At 42.6% G+C, this 18,389-nt stretch overlaps 1 protein-coding gene across 1 annotated transcript in view; it reads left to right on the forward strand.

Annotated features, from left to right (window-relative positions):
- ZNF862 (zinc finger protein 862) overlaps positions 1 to 15,295 on the forward strand; it is a 30,350-nt gene extending 15,055 nt beyond the window's left edge. Inside the window, exons 6-8 of the mRNA XM_023590751.3 lie at positions 6,695 to 6,799; positions 8,024 to 10,132; positions 11,859 to 15,295. Of these exons, the coding sequence (XP_023446519.3) occupies positions 6,695 to 6,799; positions 8,024 to 10,132; positions 11,859 to 12,034 (2,390 nt within the window). The 3' untranslated portion in view covers positions 12,035 to 15,295. The remainder of the gene's footprint in view (positions 1 to 6,694; positions 6,800 to 8,023; positions 10,133 to 11,858) is intronic.
- The last annotated feature ends 3,094 nt before the right edge of the window (positions 15,296 to 18,389 follow it).

The raw sequence follows: 18,389 nt of genomic DNA on the forward strand, positions 1-18,389 counted from the left end.
ACAGAACAGGAGTTAGAAAAACCAAGGCAGGTGCCAGAGTAGTCATCTCAGAACTTTTATCATGGGATAGGGCCTGCCAGCCCTCAGATGAAATTTGCCATGGAAGGATCAGAAGTCTGTATTTTTAAGTCAAACTAATTTTATGGATTTTTATGGATTGTAAGTGTTAGTATATGTGTGTATACATGTACTTGCTAGAGTTTTGTTCCCTTAATAGTTTTTTCATCACCAAGGTATAGAAACAGAACAGGTTTTGGACAATACATAGGCCATAGCTTTAAAGAGGTGCAATCAGTGTACAGTACTTCTGAGGCCAGTGCGGTTATGTCAGGAGCAGTCAGAGTTGGAAAATCCCAAAGGGAAATATAAATTGAGGCAAACTGGTCTGCAATATATGGCCACCTGTTTGTTTTCAATGGTTCTTTTAAAATATTTTTCTAATTATGTGGGGTTTTTTAAAATGAAAGTAGTTCTAATAAGACTTACAATGAAAAATGACGGTCTCCTGCCCCTTCTTGCCACATTCTCCTCCCCAAAATCTTTGAACTGTTTCTTCTTATAACTTGGCTTCACATTTTGAAATAATATGTGTAGACATTGTTTTTAAAAGAGTGAAATTCAATACATTTCACTCATAAAACAGTTCTGTTCTTTTCCATTATATTTTTTCAGATCAGCTCTGTGGGCCTTTTCTTTCTTACCCTTTGGGTAAAGTCTAAGGCAGGTCCCATGACTTTTTCTGATCACACTTAGATAATAGAAAATCCTGCAGTCACTTTTTAATCACATTAATGGTCTAATTTTAATGAGCAAAATATATATTATAATACCTTATAAAATTGTCATAATCAGGAAAGACAAAGAAAGGCAGACACTCTATTCCCAATTAAAGAAGACTAAAGAGGCGTGACAACCAAGGGCAATGTGTAATCCTGTATTAGATATTAGACTGGGGAAAATAGAGAGAGAGGTATAAATGACGTTTTTGGGATAACTGAAGAAATTTAAGTATAGACTGGATTACATAATAGTATTGTATTGATGTTATGTTTTCAGATTTTGTTCACTATACTTTGGTTATATAAGATATATAGTCTTCTATTGCTGTGTAACAAGTTATCACAGACTTAGTGGTTTAAAAAATAACCATTTATTTTCTCACAGTTCTTTAGGTCAGTAGCCCAAGTGGGCTTGACTGGATTCTCTGGTTAGGGTCTCAAATGGCCAAAATCAAGGTGTTGACCAGGCTGACCTCTTATCTGGATGCTCTGGGGAAGAATCACTTCCAAGGTCATTTAGATTGTTAGCAGAATTCAGTCCCTTGCAGTTGTAGAACTGAGGCTTCTGTTTTCTTGCTGACTACCAACTAAGGATCATTCTCAGCTTTTAGAGGCCACTCTTAAGTCCTTTCCACATGGCACCCTCAACCTTCAAGCAAGCAACAATGCACTGAATGCTCTTTGTGTATTGAAGCTCTGATTACTTCTTCTGCTACCAGCCAGAGAAAACTCTCTGCTTTTAAAAGGTTTACGTGATGGGGTCAGGTCCATCTTGATAATCTCCCTTTTACCATGTAACATAACATAATCATGAGAGTGATTTCTCACCATGTTCACAGATACCACCCACACTCAAGGGTAACGGATTATACATGGTGAGGGTCATTGGAGGTCATTTTAGGATTCTCCTTGTTGCATAAGAGAAAATTCATTTTCTTGGAGCACACAAGGAGATAAAGGGGTATGAAAACACTTTACCCTTAAATTATTCAGAAAAATTTTATATGTATATATATCCATTTATATATTTACATTATACACACAGAGTCAATCATTATTCACAGATTCTGTATTTACGAATTGGCCTACTAACTAAAATTTATTTGTAATCCCTAAATAAATACTCACTGTGCTTTCCTGGTCATTTGCAAATACGTGCAGAGCAGTAAAAAAATTTGTGTTGCCTGATGTGCACCTTCCCAATTGAGGCTGAACAAGGTGACAATTCTGCCTTCTTGTTTCAGCTCTCATATTGTAAACAAGTGTCCTTTTTGCCATATATTTAGTGTCACCTCTTTTGCCTTTTTGTGCTTTTTATTGGTGATTTTGCTGTTCACAGTGGCCCCCAATTATGTACTGAAGTGCTATCTAGTGTTCCTAAGCACAAAAGGCTGTGATGTGCCTTATGGAGAAAATGCATATCTTAGATAAGTTTCATTCAGGGATAATTTATAGTGCCATTGGCCAAGAGTTCAATGTTAATGAATCAACAATGTGTTTGATAAGGTGTCTTTAAACAGAAACATACCTAAAACATGCTTAAGTATTGACTGGTTGCTGAAAATGTTGTGATCAGAGGCTTGCAGGAATCTACCCCTGTGTTTCCCCTAAAAACAGTGGTTTAGTATTTTCTAATCCAGTGTTTGCAGCAGCTTTAAAGAGCATAATAACTACTCTGAATAATGAGACTAGACTGTGCGTGTCCATAATATTTATAGGAATGTGTGTAAGTATATACATACAGAGAGAGTGTGTGTGTGCATGAGAGCACATGCAAGTACATGAGCACAATGAAGCAAATAGGACAAAATGTAAACAGTTGGAGTTCTTTGTACTGTTACTGAAACTTTTCTGTATGTTTAAATTATATCAAAACTTTGCCTGCACTCCCCGCCCCCCAAAAAAATCTAGGGGGATAAAAGTCCAGTCCTGTGTTGTAGTTTAAAAAAAAAAACCCAAAAAACAAAACCATGAAAGCTAAAGTTTCTTACCTCTCCCACCTCAATGTATTTCAGGTCTAAAATCTAGAATCGTGTAGTAGGAAGAGGGTGCTTCTCCTCTTACCCTCCTCCAGCTTAGTCTAGGATTTGTGAGGCATCCTGGGTTGGAATGGGAGGGGCGGGTAGAAGTGTGGGAGAGTACAGGAAGGGTTTTAATTGGCATCCATGTAACCTAATTTCACTTCTAGCCACGATTATTTAAAGCTGATTCTTAGGGTATATTTGTAACGTCTACAGAGCCTCCTCCTGCCCCAGTCTCCGGAGATCACTTACCTATAGTTCCCTTTGCAAGGGAAAATGTCTTCTTTGGCAGTTTGTCCAATATAGGCTGATTCTTGAGGGCGCACACCACCAATAGGCAGCCATCAGGGGCAGAGCCCATTTTAAGATGGCTCCAGGCGTTCTTTCTTTCCCTGCATGGTCCACATTTAGACCTCAGAAGCCCTAGGCTATTCCCAACAAAGCCAGCTCACAGGAGCCTGTCATCTTTTTCTTCTTTAGTTTTTTTCCAGGCCTAAATTCAAGACCAGCCCCGTAGACTCCAGAGGATACAGGTCAGGACGACCGAGTGGTCTCCTTGAAGCTAGTCACACTAACTTAAGATGAGGGGAAGGTAGCCCACTCCACCCCTTCCCATGGCAGTAGTGCGAGGTTCACAATATACTTGATAACTCTTCCCAAATATGAATTTCAGTCTCTAATATTTCCAGCTTCCTGACTTCTTCAATTTCTGCTCTTTTATTCCCTCCTAGTGGGTGAGGGGTGGGTGGGTTAGAGCACCAATTTTTCAGCCATCTTCTCTCCAGATTGTGTCCAGGTAGTCTAGCTTTGGAATGTGGAATAGATGGCATCTATTTGGGGAGGGGGACTACAGCCAAAACAGACAGAATCACACTTTAATATCCTGTTGCATATGTTTATTGCTATTCCTGATTTATTGATTTTAGATAAAATCTATTGATTCCTACTGTGGAAGATGAAGATATGGCCCTTTTACATCACCCCAGGCCCCCACTTCTCTTTTCTCCATCCTCTCAGAACAGGTATCTCACACTTTTTTGGTTAAATCAATGTAAATTATTTGCATAATTATGGCTATGTATTATTTACTGTTGAGCAAAGTGATATATTATGATGATATTTCCTTCATTGTGGGATTTTCCCCCCTGGAATTGAATTTTTTCATTATTTTTTATTTTGCTAGTTTTCTGTACTATCACTAATTCTTCCCAACTACCCAGTGGAAATTTATAACTCCTCTGAAGAGTATTTTTCACGTGATCAAAATTCTAAGATATTTCAGTTTCACTCCTCTTCTAGAGACTTCCCTCACTGAGCCTTCCATTCCCTCTGTCTAAACTAGTTACTCTCTAGGCCACTACACAGCTGGGGCCTTAGATCATCTTGTCTCTCGCCTATTTCCTGGATCCTTCTCTTCCTCTTTCAGTTTATATCTTCATTTTGATGGAAGACATTTTTCAGTAGCTTCCTAAAAAAGTGCATAGGAGGAATTCTTTTTCTTTAGACTCTGCATTTCTGAAAATACCCCCTATTCTCCCACAATTGATGGATAATTTGATTGGATATCGAATTCTAGATTAAAAATCATTTCCTCAGAATTTGTAAAGTATTGATCTTTTAGGTTTCACCGGTGCTGTTGAGAAGTCCAATGTCCTTTTTATTCTTGAATCTTTGAATATAGACTCTTTTTTCCTCTCTGAAAGCTTTTAAAATCTATTCCAGTGTTCTGAAAGTGATATGCCTTGATGTGGGTGTTTTTTCTTCTTTTGTGCTGGGCATCTGGTGTTTCCCTTTCATGTGGAAACTAATATTTTCAAGTTCTGGGAAATGTTCTTCTATTATTTCTTCTTTGATTTCCTCCTATTTTCTCTTTTCTTTCTTCCAGAACCTCGTCTGAGTTAAATATTTGACTTCCTGGATTGAGTCTCTGATTTTCTTTTTCTTTGTCTTTTTCTTTTTCTCCTATTCTCTGCTTTTTGTTGTTGTTGTTGTTCTACTTTCTTAGAGATTTCCTCAATTCTACTTAATATTTTTAATTTCTTCTTTTTTCAGATTGCTAAGAGTGTCTATTGCTCCTTCATAGCTAACGTGACTCTCTAGGAATATTAATATTAGGTTTTTTGAAGTTTTATTTTGCTCCCTACAGTATTTCTTTTCTTCTGATCCTTTTTACTACTTGTTTTGGTCCCTCTCTTTTATATTGAAGGGTTTTCTTAACTTATCATGTTTGTATTCATTTATATTTAAGAGGAAACCCTTAAAAAAAGATTAGAATCTGTATGTGTGTGGCTGGGACACATAAAAAGATAGATTTCACTATAGGATGATTAGTTATAAACCTGGATGTTTCATTGAAGAGCCTGCAAAAGTCAGTATCCAGAGGTCTTTTTGGGGCATGGAAGAGGGAAGAAGCAATTCAGTTTCTCTAAAGAAAACCTTTCGAGTCAAGATGCTTGGAAGATATAAGCCTGACTGCCAGTATTCTTGGAACCTAATAACTCACCTTTCAGTCTATAAATTCTTCCCTGCTCTCTTTACCTTTCACTATTCCCAGTATTTCAGAGTCTGCAACCTTTCTGGTTAAGTTTTATTCTATAGAATAAATCTCTCTTCTCCTCTAAGGCTGAGAGTGGTGGTGTTTTCTGGTTTCATGGACCTATAGGTCTAACTGGTTTCTATGCAGCCTTTGAATCAGTCCTCTCTTTCCACCCCATTCCTTACGCACCATCTTCTCCCTACCTGGTGTCTTTGTTTTCTGAATCTTTCTGGGATTCTATGGTATAAATTAACTTGCTTCTCCCTCTTACTCCCCTCTGCAGGTATTTGGGGTTCAGCTCCATTAGTTCTACTCTCTGTTTTATCTCTTTTCCTTCTCTTGACTATGTATCAACGATTTGAGTACAATATTTCTAATGGGCTTATTCTTATTCTTCTTATTCTTCTTTACTCTAATTTTAGAGATGTTTTAGGAAGGACGTGTGTTCAGTCTGCCACACCTGAATAATTTAAGCACTTATCTGTATTTTTACTAGTAGATATGTGGCCACACATATACATATATATATATATAAATATAAATATGTTCAGGTTATCCAAAAGATGTAGAGTGAAGAATAATCTCCCTTTTACATTGCTCTTCAGTTCCTTCCCAGAAGCACCCACAGTTACTAATTGTTTGTTTGTATATCCTTCCAAAGAAAGCTTATACACACAGATACATATATGAGCATATTTGTAGATGTTAATGGATTTTATTTTAAATATACGAAGCGATTTATTTACATATTTCTGAAGTATATTTATATTTTAAATAAAGAGCAGGGCTTAACACAAAGATATGACTCTCTTTTAGTTACATTTCAGGTTCCATTGAAGATGGTAGATTTTTTCAAGGGGCCTTTCAAGTACCTCTTAAAATAACCCACGTGGTTACCCACCTGCACTCAAAGCCAGCTGTGGGTGTTGCCGAGGGATATATGCATGGCTCAGTTATTGGTGGCACTTTTTCACTTCTTGTGTGACTTTCTTTTTCATTCCTATCTTTTCTTTCCTTCTCTTTTATTCTCTGTTTCTCTTCCTATTTCTACACTTTCCCCTATAGGTGCAATTAGCTGGTTCATGGCTCCCATGACTGGTCTATGGAGTTAAAGAAGTTATTTATCCTGGCTAGTTATTTACACACCCTAATCTGGTTGCCTCTTTGACGTTTAAGAACAAATTGGTACCCTAGGAGAGTAAGCTTTCAGCCTGCCCCTAGGTGAACAGATGTTATTAAGTGATAGAACCCAGAGGCTATCCCTGAATATTTTAGGTACCATGTCTAGCTTGAGGTGGGCTTCTTGACTTGATGGTTCATAGCAGTAACATCAGTGTGACTCTTCATCCCTACAATAGGGCCTGCTGCTGCCAAACCAGACTTGATCTCAAAATTGGAACGTAGAGCTGCTCCCTGGATCAAGGATCCAAATGGGCCAAAGTGGGGGAAAGGTCATCCTCCAGGTGAGTCTTAACCTGTTAAGTTCTAAAGGGCACATCCAGTAGCCCCTATGTAGCTATGGCAACTCACACAACATTAGTTCAGCCATCCTAGTGCTGCACCTACTGTGCACAAAGTCCTGTATTAGGCCTTGGGTTTACAAAGATGATCAAGAAGCTAACCCTGCCCTCAGAGTAAAGGATAGCCTAGGAAACTGAAACAGTATTGAAAAAACAAGATCCTTTGATAAGCAGAAGTGCTAAGAGGCCCAAGGTAGAACTGATGGGAGGATGTGTGTGGTAGACACTGTGGTTGTGGGGAACCATGTTAGCTATAGGTCTGTGAACCTCTTATCCCTTCTTCCCTTCTCCTTGGATTCTTAGTGACAACCCTGTTGGTCAGTGAAAATTAAGTGTTTTACCTAGCTTATTGGCTAGTAGCTACTATGTATGCTCCTGGACAGCCCTTTCTAATACTTATAAGAAGACTTAGAGAAGATTAATCTCTTTTCTTTGTGGTAGCTCGCAAGAGGATTAAAGCAACCTGTTTATTCAATAATATCTGTGGCCAAGCGTAGTCAATTAAGCTTAGCGGGAAACGGACTTTGGCCCAGTGGTTAGGGCGTCCGTCTACCACATGGGAGGTCCGCGGTTCAAGCCCCGGGCCTCCTTGACCCGTGTGGAGCTGGCCCATGCGCAGTGCTGATGCGCGCAAGGAGTGCCGTGCCACACGGGTGTCCCCCGCGTAGGGGAGCCCCACGCGCAAGGAGTGCACCCATAAGGAGAGCCGCCCAGCGCGAAGGAGGGAGCAGCCTGCCGAGAATGGCGCCGCCCACACTTCCCGTGCCGCTGACGACAACAGAAGCGGACAAAGAAACAAGACGCAGCAAAAAGACACAGAAAACAGACAACCGGGGGAGGGGAGGGGAATTAAATAAATAAAAATAAATCTTAAAAAAAAAAAAAAATTAAGCTTAGCATCTGAGGTTACATGATCCCAAGGTAGCTGTGAGAATGGTGGGGAATATGCCAAAAGAATCCACAAAGAGTAGCAATCAACTCCTGGGTAACCAGATTGACTTTCATAGATAATAACAGAGAAGGATTTAAATAGAAGTCCCTAGAAAAATGAGTAGAATTCATCTCTTGTTTGGATAAGGGGTACTTACTGAATTGAGGTATCTTAACTGACAGGAAACCGTAGAATTTTGGGGAGCAAAACCAACCACAGTATCATTTTCTCCAAAGGGAAAAAGATGGTGACCGTAGCAGAGATTAACACACAAGCCTTGGCAATAGAATCTGCTTTGCTTCCAGCTCCTTCTGTGGAAACATGTGGCTCCTACTGTAACTCCAGCATTTGTGAAGCAGAAGTAGATGAACCTCAGAAAATCAAGAGGACTTACAGACCTCGTTCAATTCAGAGGTCATGGTTTGGGCAATTTCCATGGTTAGTAATTGACCCAAAAGAGACCAAGCTTTTCTGCTCAGCTTGCAAAAAAAGCCCTAATCTCCATGACAAATCATCCCGGTTAGTCAGAGGCTACACTGGGCCTTTTAAAGTGGAGACCTTAAAATACCATGAAATCAGCAAAGCACACAAGCTCTGTGCCAACACAGTTGAAATCAAAGATGCCCCTCAGGCTGCCCTAGTCCCAGAAATCTCCAGTGACCTGATGGCAAACATGGAGCACTTTTTCAATGCTGCCTACTCCATCGCATATCACTCAAGGCCACTGAATGACTTTGAGAAGATCCTGCAACTTCTCCAAAACACTGGAACCATGATTTTAGGCAAATACCGAAATCGTACTGCATGTACTCAATTCATAAAGTACATCTCTGAGACTCTGAAGAAAGAAATCCTGGATGATATCCGAAACTCTCCTTGTGTCAGCATGTTGTTGGACAGCTCCACAGACTCCTTTGACCAGGCATGTGTGGGGATTTATATCCGGTACTTTAAAGAGGTGGAGGTGAAAGAATCTTATATCACTTTGGCCCCTCTGTACAGTGAGACAGTGGATGGATATTTTGAAACCATTATTTCTGCCCTGGATGAACTAGACATCCCTTTCCGGAAGCCTGGTTGGGTCGTGGGCCTGGGAACTGATGGCTCAGCTATGTTAAGCTGCAAGGGAGGCCTTGCGGAGAAGTTCCAGGAGATCATCCCTCAGCTGCTGTCTGTCCATTGTGTGGCCCACCGCCTTCACCTGGCTGTGTTAGATGCTTGTGGGAGCATTGATCTGGTGAAGAAGTGTGACCGGCATATTCGAACCGTCTTCAAGTTTTACCAGTCCTCAAATAAAAGGTTGAGTGAGCTGCAGGAAGGTGCAGCCCTGCTAGAGCAGGAAATCATCCGCCTAAAGGACTTGAATGCTGTCAGGTGGGTTGCCAGTAAGAGGCAGACATTGAATGCACTTGTTGTGAGCTGGCCTGCCCTGGCTAGGCATCTGCAGAGTGTGGCAGAAGCTGGGGGCCAGATTGGGCACAGGGCCAAAGGAATGCTGAAGTTGATAAAGAGCTTCCATTTCATCAAGTTCTGCCACTTCCTTTTAGACTTCCTGAGCATCTACAGGCCTTTGTCTGAAGTATGCCAGAAAGACATTGTGCTGATTACAGAGGTGAACTCCATGCTGGAACAGGCCTATATAACACTAGAGACCCTCCTTCACAAGGAAGGGCCCAAAGAGGAAGAATTCAATGCCAGCTTCAAGGATGGGTGGCTCCATGGCATCTTCTTGGACCGAATGGAGATGGCAGAACAGCGGTTTCAGGCAGACAGGGAAAAAATGATCCTGACTGGGATCAAATACCTTCAGCAAAGATTTGATGCAGACCGTCCCCCTCAGCTCAAGAATATGGAGGTGTTTGACACCATGGCCTGGCCAAATGGTATTGAACTTGCCACTTTTGGGAATGATGATATTCTTGCCCTTGCCAGGCATTTTCAACTCTCGCTGCCCACAGGCTACAGTGAAGAAGTACTGCTGGAGGAGTGGTTGGACCTGAAAACCGTAGCCAAGAACCTCCCATTCTCCATGCTATATAAAAATGCCCTTGCTCAGCACTACCGCTTCCCCTTGGTGAGCAAGCTCATGGCAGTGGTGGTCTGTGTGCCTATCTCTACCTCCTGCTGTAAGCGGGGATTCAATGCCATGAACCGGATCAAGACTGATGAGAGAACCAAGCTCTCCAATGAGGTGATCAACATGCTCATGATGACAGCAGTGAATGGTGTGGCAGTCACAGAGTATGACCCACAGCCTGCCATCCAGCACTGGTACCTGACTTCCTCAGGCCGTCGTTTCAGCCACATCTACACCTGTCCTCAAGTGCCAACTCGTTCCCATATAAGTAAGTGTGACAGTAAGGGGTACACATAGCAGACTTCTGGATGTGGGGGGAAAAGGAAAAGAATCTTATCCTCCCAATCCCATGCTGAGTTAGAAGTCCATAATGACTGAGAGTCAGCTAGCAAAATAGGCTTGATCTAAAGTATTGTTGAGCTTCTGTGGTATGTCCAACTTTCGTTGAGCTTCTGTGGTATGTCAGGGGGTTCATGGGTGTGGTGAGACATGATGCCTCCCCCTCAAGGAGCTTATGACCCAGCTGGAGAAACAAGCCATTCACACTTTATTTATTTATTTATTTTTCCCCTCCCCCTACCATTCACACTTTAAGCACCAGGACATAGTGATTTTGAGCATGACTTTCTGGAGCCAGTCTGTGCAGGTTCAAATTCTAGCTCTGTCACCTAACTAGCTGTGTGGCTGTCAGAAAGTCACTCTTTGTGCTTTGGTTGTTTTTAATTTGTAAAGTGACTTAATAAATGTAAAACACTCAGAACAATGGCAGATAGTACGAATCACACTCTTTAAGGGTCATGAACTATAGAAGACCTGACAAGCTGGTATAGTGCCATCAAATTCTATGTGGGCTGTCTAGATTCTGAGTTGTACAGGAAGAGGTCAGAGTAGCTGTGAGGAAGGTGATGTGAAGAGGAGAAGGTTGGGGCATTCCAGGAATGGCATGCAGCAGGGAGAGAAGTCAGTGAGGGATGTGGCCTAATGAGACTGGAGCACTTACATTGGGGAAAGTTATAAAGAAGGGGAAGTTACTGAAAACCTTATACTAAGTAGTTTTCTTCTTTTCAAATAGTTGAAAAACAAAACATGATAGCTATTGAGAGTCTCCAGGCCACTCGTGCTTTCCTGAATAGTGACAGAGCAGTGATTTTTCTCTTTTTGATTTCTTTGTCTAGCTGGTCTCCTTCCTTTTGCTTCCAGCTTTCATTTTTACCTCTGAGTCTGGTCATCAGCAGTAGGAATGGTTCTCAGGGTTGACAGAGGCTCTGTAAGAAGCAGGGTAGCACTGGAGCCAGAGTCCAGCAGGGATTGGAGAAGGCCATGGGAGAACTGGAGAGAGGGAAAAACAAAGGATCTCACCTACCAGAGACAAGGGAAGAACCAAAATGGAGGGGCGGGAATCCATCTCAAACATTTGTTGAGTGAGTTGTTCTCAATGTCCAGCCTTGTGGGCAAGAAGGAGTAAAAGATGATGTCAGGTGTGGTCTTTTGCAGATTATTCTTTTCATGGGGATATTGGGACTAAAACATGAAACTAATAATGAACACTACCAGGTTTTACATGATGAAGTCCTCCTTCTATGGCAGGGGTTTTCAACCTCAGCATTACTGACACTTTGGGCCCCAAGAGTTGTCGTGGGGGGCTCATCTCGTACGTTGTAGGATCTTTAGCAGTATCTCTGGCCTTCACCCACTCGATACCAGCAGCACCTCCCCAGTTGTGAAAATCAAAAGTGTCTCCAGTCTTTGCCAACTGTTCCCCAGGAGGGGACAAAATCCCTGCCCAGTTGAGAACCACTGTTACAGAGTAAAAGAAATAAACCTGGGAGAGCTAGATTAGGGCCACAAAGAACAATCCTAGTCCTATCTTCAGTTGGTTCTGTCCTCGTTGTTTTTTTTTACCAAACATACCTTGGGGCTAAGTTGGAAGTAGGAAGGGAGGTAATGTTAAATCTGTTTTCCCCCTAATTGTGAATTCTCTCCCCCTGCCTGAGGTGCTGGGCTCAGGGATGAGAAGATGGGAGCACTCCATATGGAACAGTCAGTGACCCAGAAGCCATCCATTCAATCCTGCAGGGAACCAGTGGAGACTCTGAAGGACTGCATCCTGGACCCACCTAACAGGATACATGTACCCCTACACCAGCCGGAGACCCCAGAACTGTCCTGATAGAGCCTCCTGCAGGATCAGGAATACTAGTAATTACCTTGGAGACCCCCATCTTTCCCTACTCTCTTGTGGCACAGGCCACCCTGAGACAGTGATCATGGTCACAGGCTTTCTGCAAAGATTCTAGGCAAGTGGGGGGTGGGGAGGACTCTGACCAGGGAGTGGACTGTAACAAGATAGGTAGAGGCCACAATCCAGAGAGGCAAGGAAATTAGGAGGCACACAACCTCTTTACCAAGGCCCCTCTCTAAGCATAGCAGTGACCTCATAGCACTTAAATATGCAGAAAAATTTTGTATCTCAAGTTCATTTTCAATGCGCTTTATGAAAGAGTTCACCCCATGATCCTGTGGCAGACGGAACTTTTCTGAAATGAGAGTTACTGTTGGAGGTGAGGGCTTAAAGGAGCACCCCTGCCCTCTGGATAGTTGGGGAATGTTCCAGGGAGGCTATCCACAGCCTAAGTTGCCCTGGGGAAAGACCACTTTGTTAGGGGAAAGGATTTCTAGGCTCTAAGGACTGTGACTTGGTGCAGGTGCTTACAGGAACCATTGTGCTGGGGCCTCATATCCTGGCTCCTGTGGCAGAAGCAGGAGGGCCTCGATTTCAAGTGAGAGACTCAACATCAAAGAACTTCTCTACCTCTCCCCAGGGCATTCCTTTCAGAATGAAACAAATACCCCTTTGAACAGAGTGCTGAAGGAAGGTTATCCTCCTTTAGCTATGAGACAGTGGAAGAATATGTTTTCCCTGAAAGGGAGCCTGATGCTTCCTAGAAGTTGTAGCACTTGTGTTTGACCTGTGACATGCTGAACTCCATTATTCTATGGAGTGTACACGACCAAGTTTGGAGTTGGGGGGCTTGGGATATGGCCCCAGTTCTGCTGTGAGCAGTGATTCATCCATGATTAATTCCTTTCTCTTTTCTGTGGCTCATTTTCCCTCTCAATGAAGTGGCAGCAGAGAATCCAAGTGCCTGCTGGCTCCCAGTCAGCCATAAGGATTGATGAACAGTAGCACCTCAGTTTCCTTGAACAAAAAACAACAGGGGTGCACTAGGTGGACTTAGCTACCTTCAGTCCCTTTCTTTATCTTTAGTTGGACAGGTATCAACTTTGACACTGAAGTCCTTATTGTGGGAAGAAGGGCTCTCTAAATGTACTGTCAGCATGACAGTCTGGTCCATTCTTTCTCAGAGTTGCTTTGGGAACTCTGCATCAGAATTGCTAGGGATGCTTATTAAAGGTGCTCTGCTCCAGACACAGAATCAAAATCTCTGGAATTGGGGCTTAGTAACTGGATGTTTTAAATAAGTTTCCCCAGGAAATTCCTGGGTATGTGCAAGCTTAAGGAATGCTACCCTAGAAGCACAGAAGGGCTTCCTGCACTACCATGTTCCCAATTTCCCTCACCCCTTTCTTCCCTTTCAACCTAAAGTAAAACACTTTTCCTTATAGGGGCAGCTTCTTTTGGTAGGTTCAGTAAGGCTTCTTACCTGGTTGGGCCTAATTTTGTGTCTAGGTTCAGCCTTCCCCATGTGAGAACTTTCCTATTTAACTTTCTTCCAAGATGATAAGAACAGGGAAGGGCTTCTTTACACCTGCCTTTCATTTGTTTTCAGTAGAAAGGAAGTACTGCTCCATACCTAGCTTCCTTGCTGCGCTCCTCTAGGCTGGGGTCCCTTGTCTGCCTGCAAGTCCAAACGTTCAGGTCCCTTAACCAGCAGTCTACCACTTCCCATTTCTAGAAGATGCTGAGAGCTTAGTGAGACATTATCATCCTAGCATCTTGTCATTATTGCAGACCATGGTTTCCAATGTTTCGGACATTCCCTTCCAGTTACCCCACCCTTAGCACTTAACCTCAACACCATCATTTTCCTATATATCTTTTTCAGCTCTACCCTGGAATTCCTTTCTCATTTCCTGCCTTTTAACCTTATGGAAATATCTTCCAGTCTGGAGGTCTGAGATGTACCTGCCTTCTGGAGCCAGAGCTTGGATAGTGTCGCTCTCTACATGATGATGCATAGTCCTTCCTCTCCCAATTCACATAAATTACTACTGGGAGTTCAGGGTAGCATTGTTGTGAGTTGGCAGAATGGAAAAAAAGAGAAAGGCCCTTTAAAGTGGGGCTTGTAGCCCCTGCCCAATCTATAGGGATTCCAAATTAAGGTGACATTCTAGCAAGCACCCTTCCCCTGACAGCTCCATCCTTTAAGAAGTCCTTGGAACAAAAGTCTAGTGCTGTCAACAATGCTCTCTGTGAGTTTCTGGGGGAGAAGTTCTCTAACACAGATTTAGGAACTGAAGGTAGAAGACAGGTAGGGAAGCAACCTCCTCTCCAGTCAGTGTTAGGATGACCTGGTGCTCTCTATCTTTGAGGAAAACCTCCAGTGTCAGGTTTGTGAAAAATCGGGTTCCCTTGGACCAGGAAATGACTGAAAATGCTACTTGACATAGATACTTGTACTTCCTAAATTTCTCGAGGGGATGGAGCATGCTCTGGTTCTCCTTTGTTAGTAGAAGGCAAAGAGGATTATTGACATTTTTGTGAAAGAACCCAGGATTGAAAAGTTGTGAAAGCCTTTGCAAGAGACCCATTGCCCAGATTTGCCTCTTTGTTTTGTTTTGAGATACTTCACCTATGTTTTAGACCTTAAGGCCTGAAGCTTCCCTTAGTTGGAAAGGATTCCTATTTTTGCCTCACAAGAGAACAAACTAAAATGCATTGGTAGTCAAAGGAGTAAGCACTTTCCCTTTAGCCAGAGTTCTAGCCATCATCTCTATCCTCCTTCCCTACCTGTGATCTTTATAGCATCTCTGTGTACATATCCTGGCATTTCTCCCTCTCTTTTCCCAATGGCTCATGCCCACTGGGTCTGACATTCTATATAACCAGCATTAGAACTGACAGTTTGACTTCAAAAGCCATAGAATTATGAGACTAGGATGGGTATGAGGGACCTTGGCCCTCTGTGCTACCCAGATAGCATTACAAGATGTAGCCATACTCCAGACCTTGTTTCTTTCAGCCCTGACAGTCACCTAGGGTTCCTAGGGTGATAAGTACTTCTTAGGACAGTGTGAAGATTGGCCAGCACCCTCTTGCAAATGTCTGCTCAGTCAAGAACACTACTGGTGATTGGCCCCAGGAATGTGCTCTCCTCCTCTGGTTTCAAATATGTGCAAATGAGGTTCATAAGGACATGTTTGATTCTTAACCTTTTGCTATCTGAATAAAGCAGTGTTTATTTCTACACATCTCTGTCCTCTAAGTTTCATAAGCAAGAGCTAGGAAATTGGAGAAGCTTCTCAAAGCTAACCAGATCTTCCAAGGTACAGAGGTAGTCAGGGTAAGAAATATGTGTTCACCTTTAGGTTTGTCTTGTGATTTCTTTCTTTTCTGATCCTTGAAAGGGAACTAAATTGTCTTTGCCAGTAGGAGTTAGGAGAAGATAGAGATAAGATGTATAAGGTTTAGTGAATGGTCTTCTAAGTATTTGAATGCCTGACTTTTATTAAGCACTTTATAATTTACAAAGTACTTCAACATACATTATCTTATTTGGTTTACTGAGGATTGAAAAGTCCAACTTAAAGGGAAAAACATCTATCTGTGCCAGGACCTTTTGAGACTGAAGCCTGACCCCATCGCTAGGACAGAGTTCCTTAGAAGCACTCTCTGGAACCCCTATTAAGCAAGCCCTAATAGTTCCAAATCCTTGATGCTGGACCCTCTCTGAAAGAACCATAGCAAAGGTTCATAGAGACTATGGGTACAGCTAAATCTCTTTGGTCGAGGAGATCTCAACCATAATTATTTCTACTTATTCTAGTAGACTTGCTTCATCCCCACTCCCATGTACCACAGTCACATTCGTAAGAGGGCTCATGATGAAATAGTGAAGAGGAAAGATTTAGATTTATGTTGTATGCAAACTCAGCATCTATGGATACCTTGCAGTATCAGTTTGAGGGACCAAAGAGCATCCCTGGTCAAAACCTGTGTTTGGTTGTGCAAGATAAGTATATATGAAGTGTCAAATAATGTAATAGTATAAGATGCACCACTAGGAAGTTTATGATAAGCACCAAGTGAGCAATATGGAAGGAAATGCTGTAATCCTTCACTGATTTTACAATCCATCTTAAACAATTTGTGTGGGACTTTCCTTAAATGTATTTCTTTATATTACTTTGCCCTTGGAAAAGTTTTACGTCCTTTATCCTTCCTTTTTTTCTCTTTGCTGTGACCTTTTTTTTTTTTTTGGTCATAAGCTGTTTGTCATAATATCTTACTCTTTTTTTTTTTTACGATTTTTTTTTTATTTCCCTCCCTTCCCCGCCCTCCTCATTGTCTGCTCTCTCTGTCCATTCGCTGTGTGCTCCTCTATGTCCACTTGCATTATCCTGCGGCACTGGGAAACTGCATCTCTTTTTTGTTGTATCATCTTGCTGCATCAGCTCTCCATGTGTACAGCACCTCTCCTGGTTGGGCTGCACTTTTTTCATGCGGGGTGGCTCTCCTTGTGGGACGCACTCCTTGCGCATGGGGTACCCCTGTGTGGGGATGCCCCTGTGTGAAATGGCACCCCTTGTGCGCGGCAGCACTGCGCATGGGCCAGCTCACCACATGAGTCAGGAGGCCCTGGGGATCAAACCCTGGACCCTCCATATGGTAGATGGATGCTCTAGCAATTGAGCCACGTCTGCTTCCCAATATGTTATTCTTAGCTTGGCCATCCCCATGCAGAAAATAAATTTCACTGGGCCTTTCTATAGTATGTGACGTTTTAATGTTAGAAAAATTCCTTGGGTTATAAGGCCTTATTGAGTTGTGAGTTATCAGCGGATATCATGGGGCACTGGGAACCAGATGAGGTACAGTGGAATCAAGTTAAACTGGGCTTCGTGTATAGTAGGTGTTCAGTAAATATTTGGGGAATGAGAAAGAGTGTAGAATAAACCAGCACCTGTAGTAGCAGTAGGGCTAGCTGGGAGCATAGGTAAATACATATGGTACAGTTTGAGAGGCAACAGGAAGACAACTATGCTTTCAGAATGGGTCTGCATGCCCACATGCATCCACACGCACACACACACACATACCTGCTAAGTGCCTACACTTTCCCCTTAGTGTCCATATTTTAGGGTTAAGTATTACCTCTCAGGACCATAAAGTTTAAAATATATATATATATATATATATCCTTCAACACCTTAAGCTTCCTACACTTCTGTGAGAGATGAGCAGTTTATACACATAGCCTATTCCTGGAGGGGGAGAGAGAATGTGCATGCCTACAGGGCCTCTTAGGGGAGGTGGGGGAGCGGAGGGGGTGGTCTTTTCCCTTTGTTTTCAGTGTTCAAGGACAACTTTCCAATCTAGATTGGTAGGTTCTGAATGGGGCAGGAAAAAGACACAAAAGGGTTATGTTTGGGTGTATATGGTGGCAGAAGCATCTCAATATCTCAGGGAGGTGAAGGATCTGCTGCACAGAGTCTCCACAGTGCTATTGGAAGAAATTCTCTGATTGTATACCAGACCTGATGGAGCCTCAGTGGCGAAAAGTGGCACCAATGGACAAGCCACTCACAGGATTAAAAGCGCCCCTAAAATAGATTAATGTCAGGAGCTATGTAGTTCCTGCACACTTGAGCCACTAGTTTGGGGCTCTGTGGGAGATTAAAGGATCTATGAACCAGGGCTCCACTCAGTTAAAAAAAAAAACACCCCACAGTTGGACAGTCTCTATCCTGAAAGCTGTTGCCAGATCTGGCAAAGCTTCTACTACCATGAAGTAGCTGGCCCCACTGGAGGTCCGCCAACTGCAGGAATTATACTGTCAGTGGCTGAGGCCAGAGATCCACTCAAAAAAGCAGATGTTGGGACTGCTGGTGTTAAAACAGTTCCTGGCTGTTCTGCCCAAAGAGATTCAGGTACAGAAGCATCACCCACAGAGCATCAAGGAGACTGTGGCCCTGGCAGAACACTTTCACAGAGAATCTGGTCAAACAAGGCATGAGAGTCTGTTGGCATTCAAAAATGTTGTCTTTCAAATGTGGCCACTCTCACAGCCAAACTCAGCGTGTAGATGTGATGCATTCCCCCCAGCGTGGGACACGACACCCGGGGATGAGCCTCCCTGGCACCGAGGGATCACTACCACATACCAGCTGAAGAAGCAACTAGAAAATGACCTTGAATTAAAGATTCAATGCGGAACAGCAGAATATACCTGTCTACATATAATAACATGACTTCGGGAAGCGGTTTGACCTAATGTAAGGGGGAAATGGAAAGGAGAAATGAGATTATAAGGCTGTGAGTCTCTAAAAAAGAGTCTGGAGGT

This window comes from Dasypus novemcinctus, chromosome 5, assembly GCF_030445035.2.
Source record: "Dasypus novemcinctus isolate mDasNov1 chromosome 5, mDasNov1.1.hap2, whole genome shotgun sequence".
NCBI classification, from domain to species: Eukaryota; Metazoa; Chordata; class Mammalia; order Cingulata; family Dasypodidae; genus Dasypus; species Dasypus novemcinctus.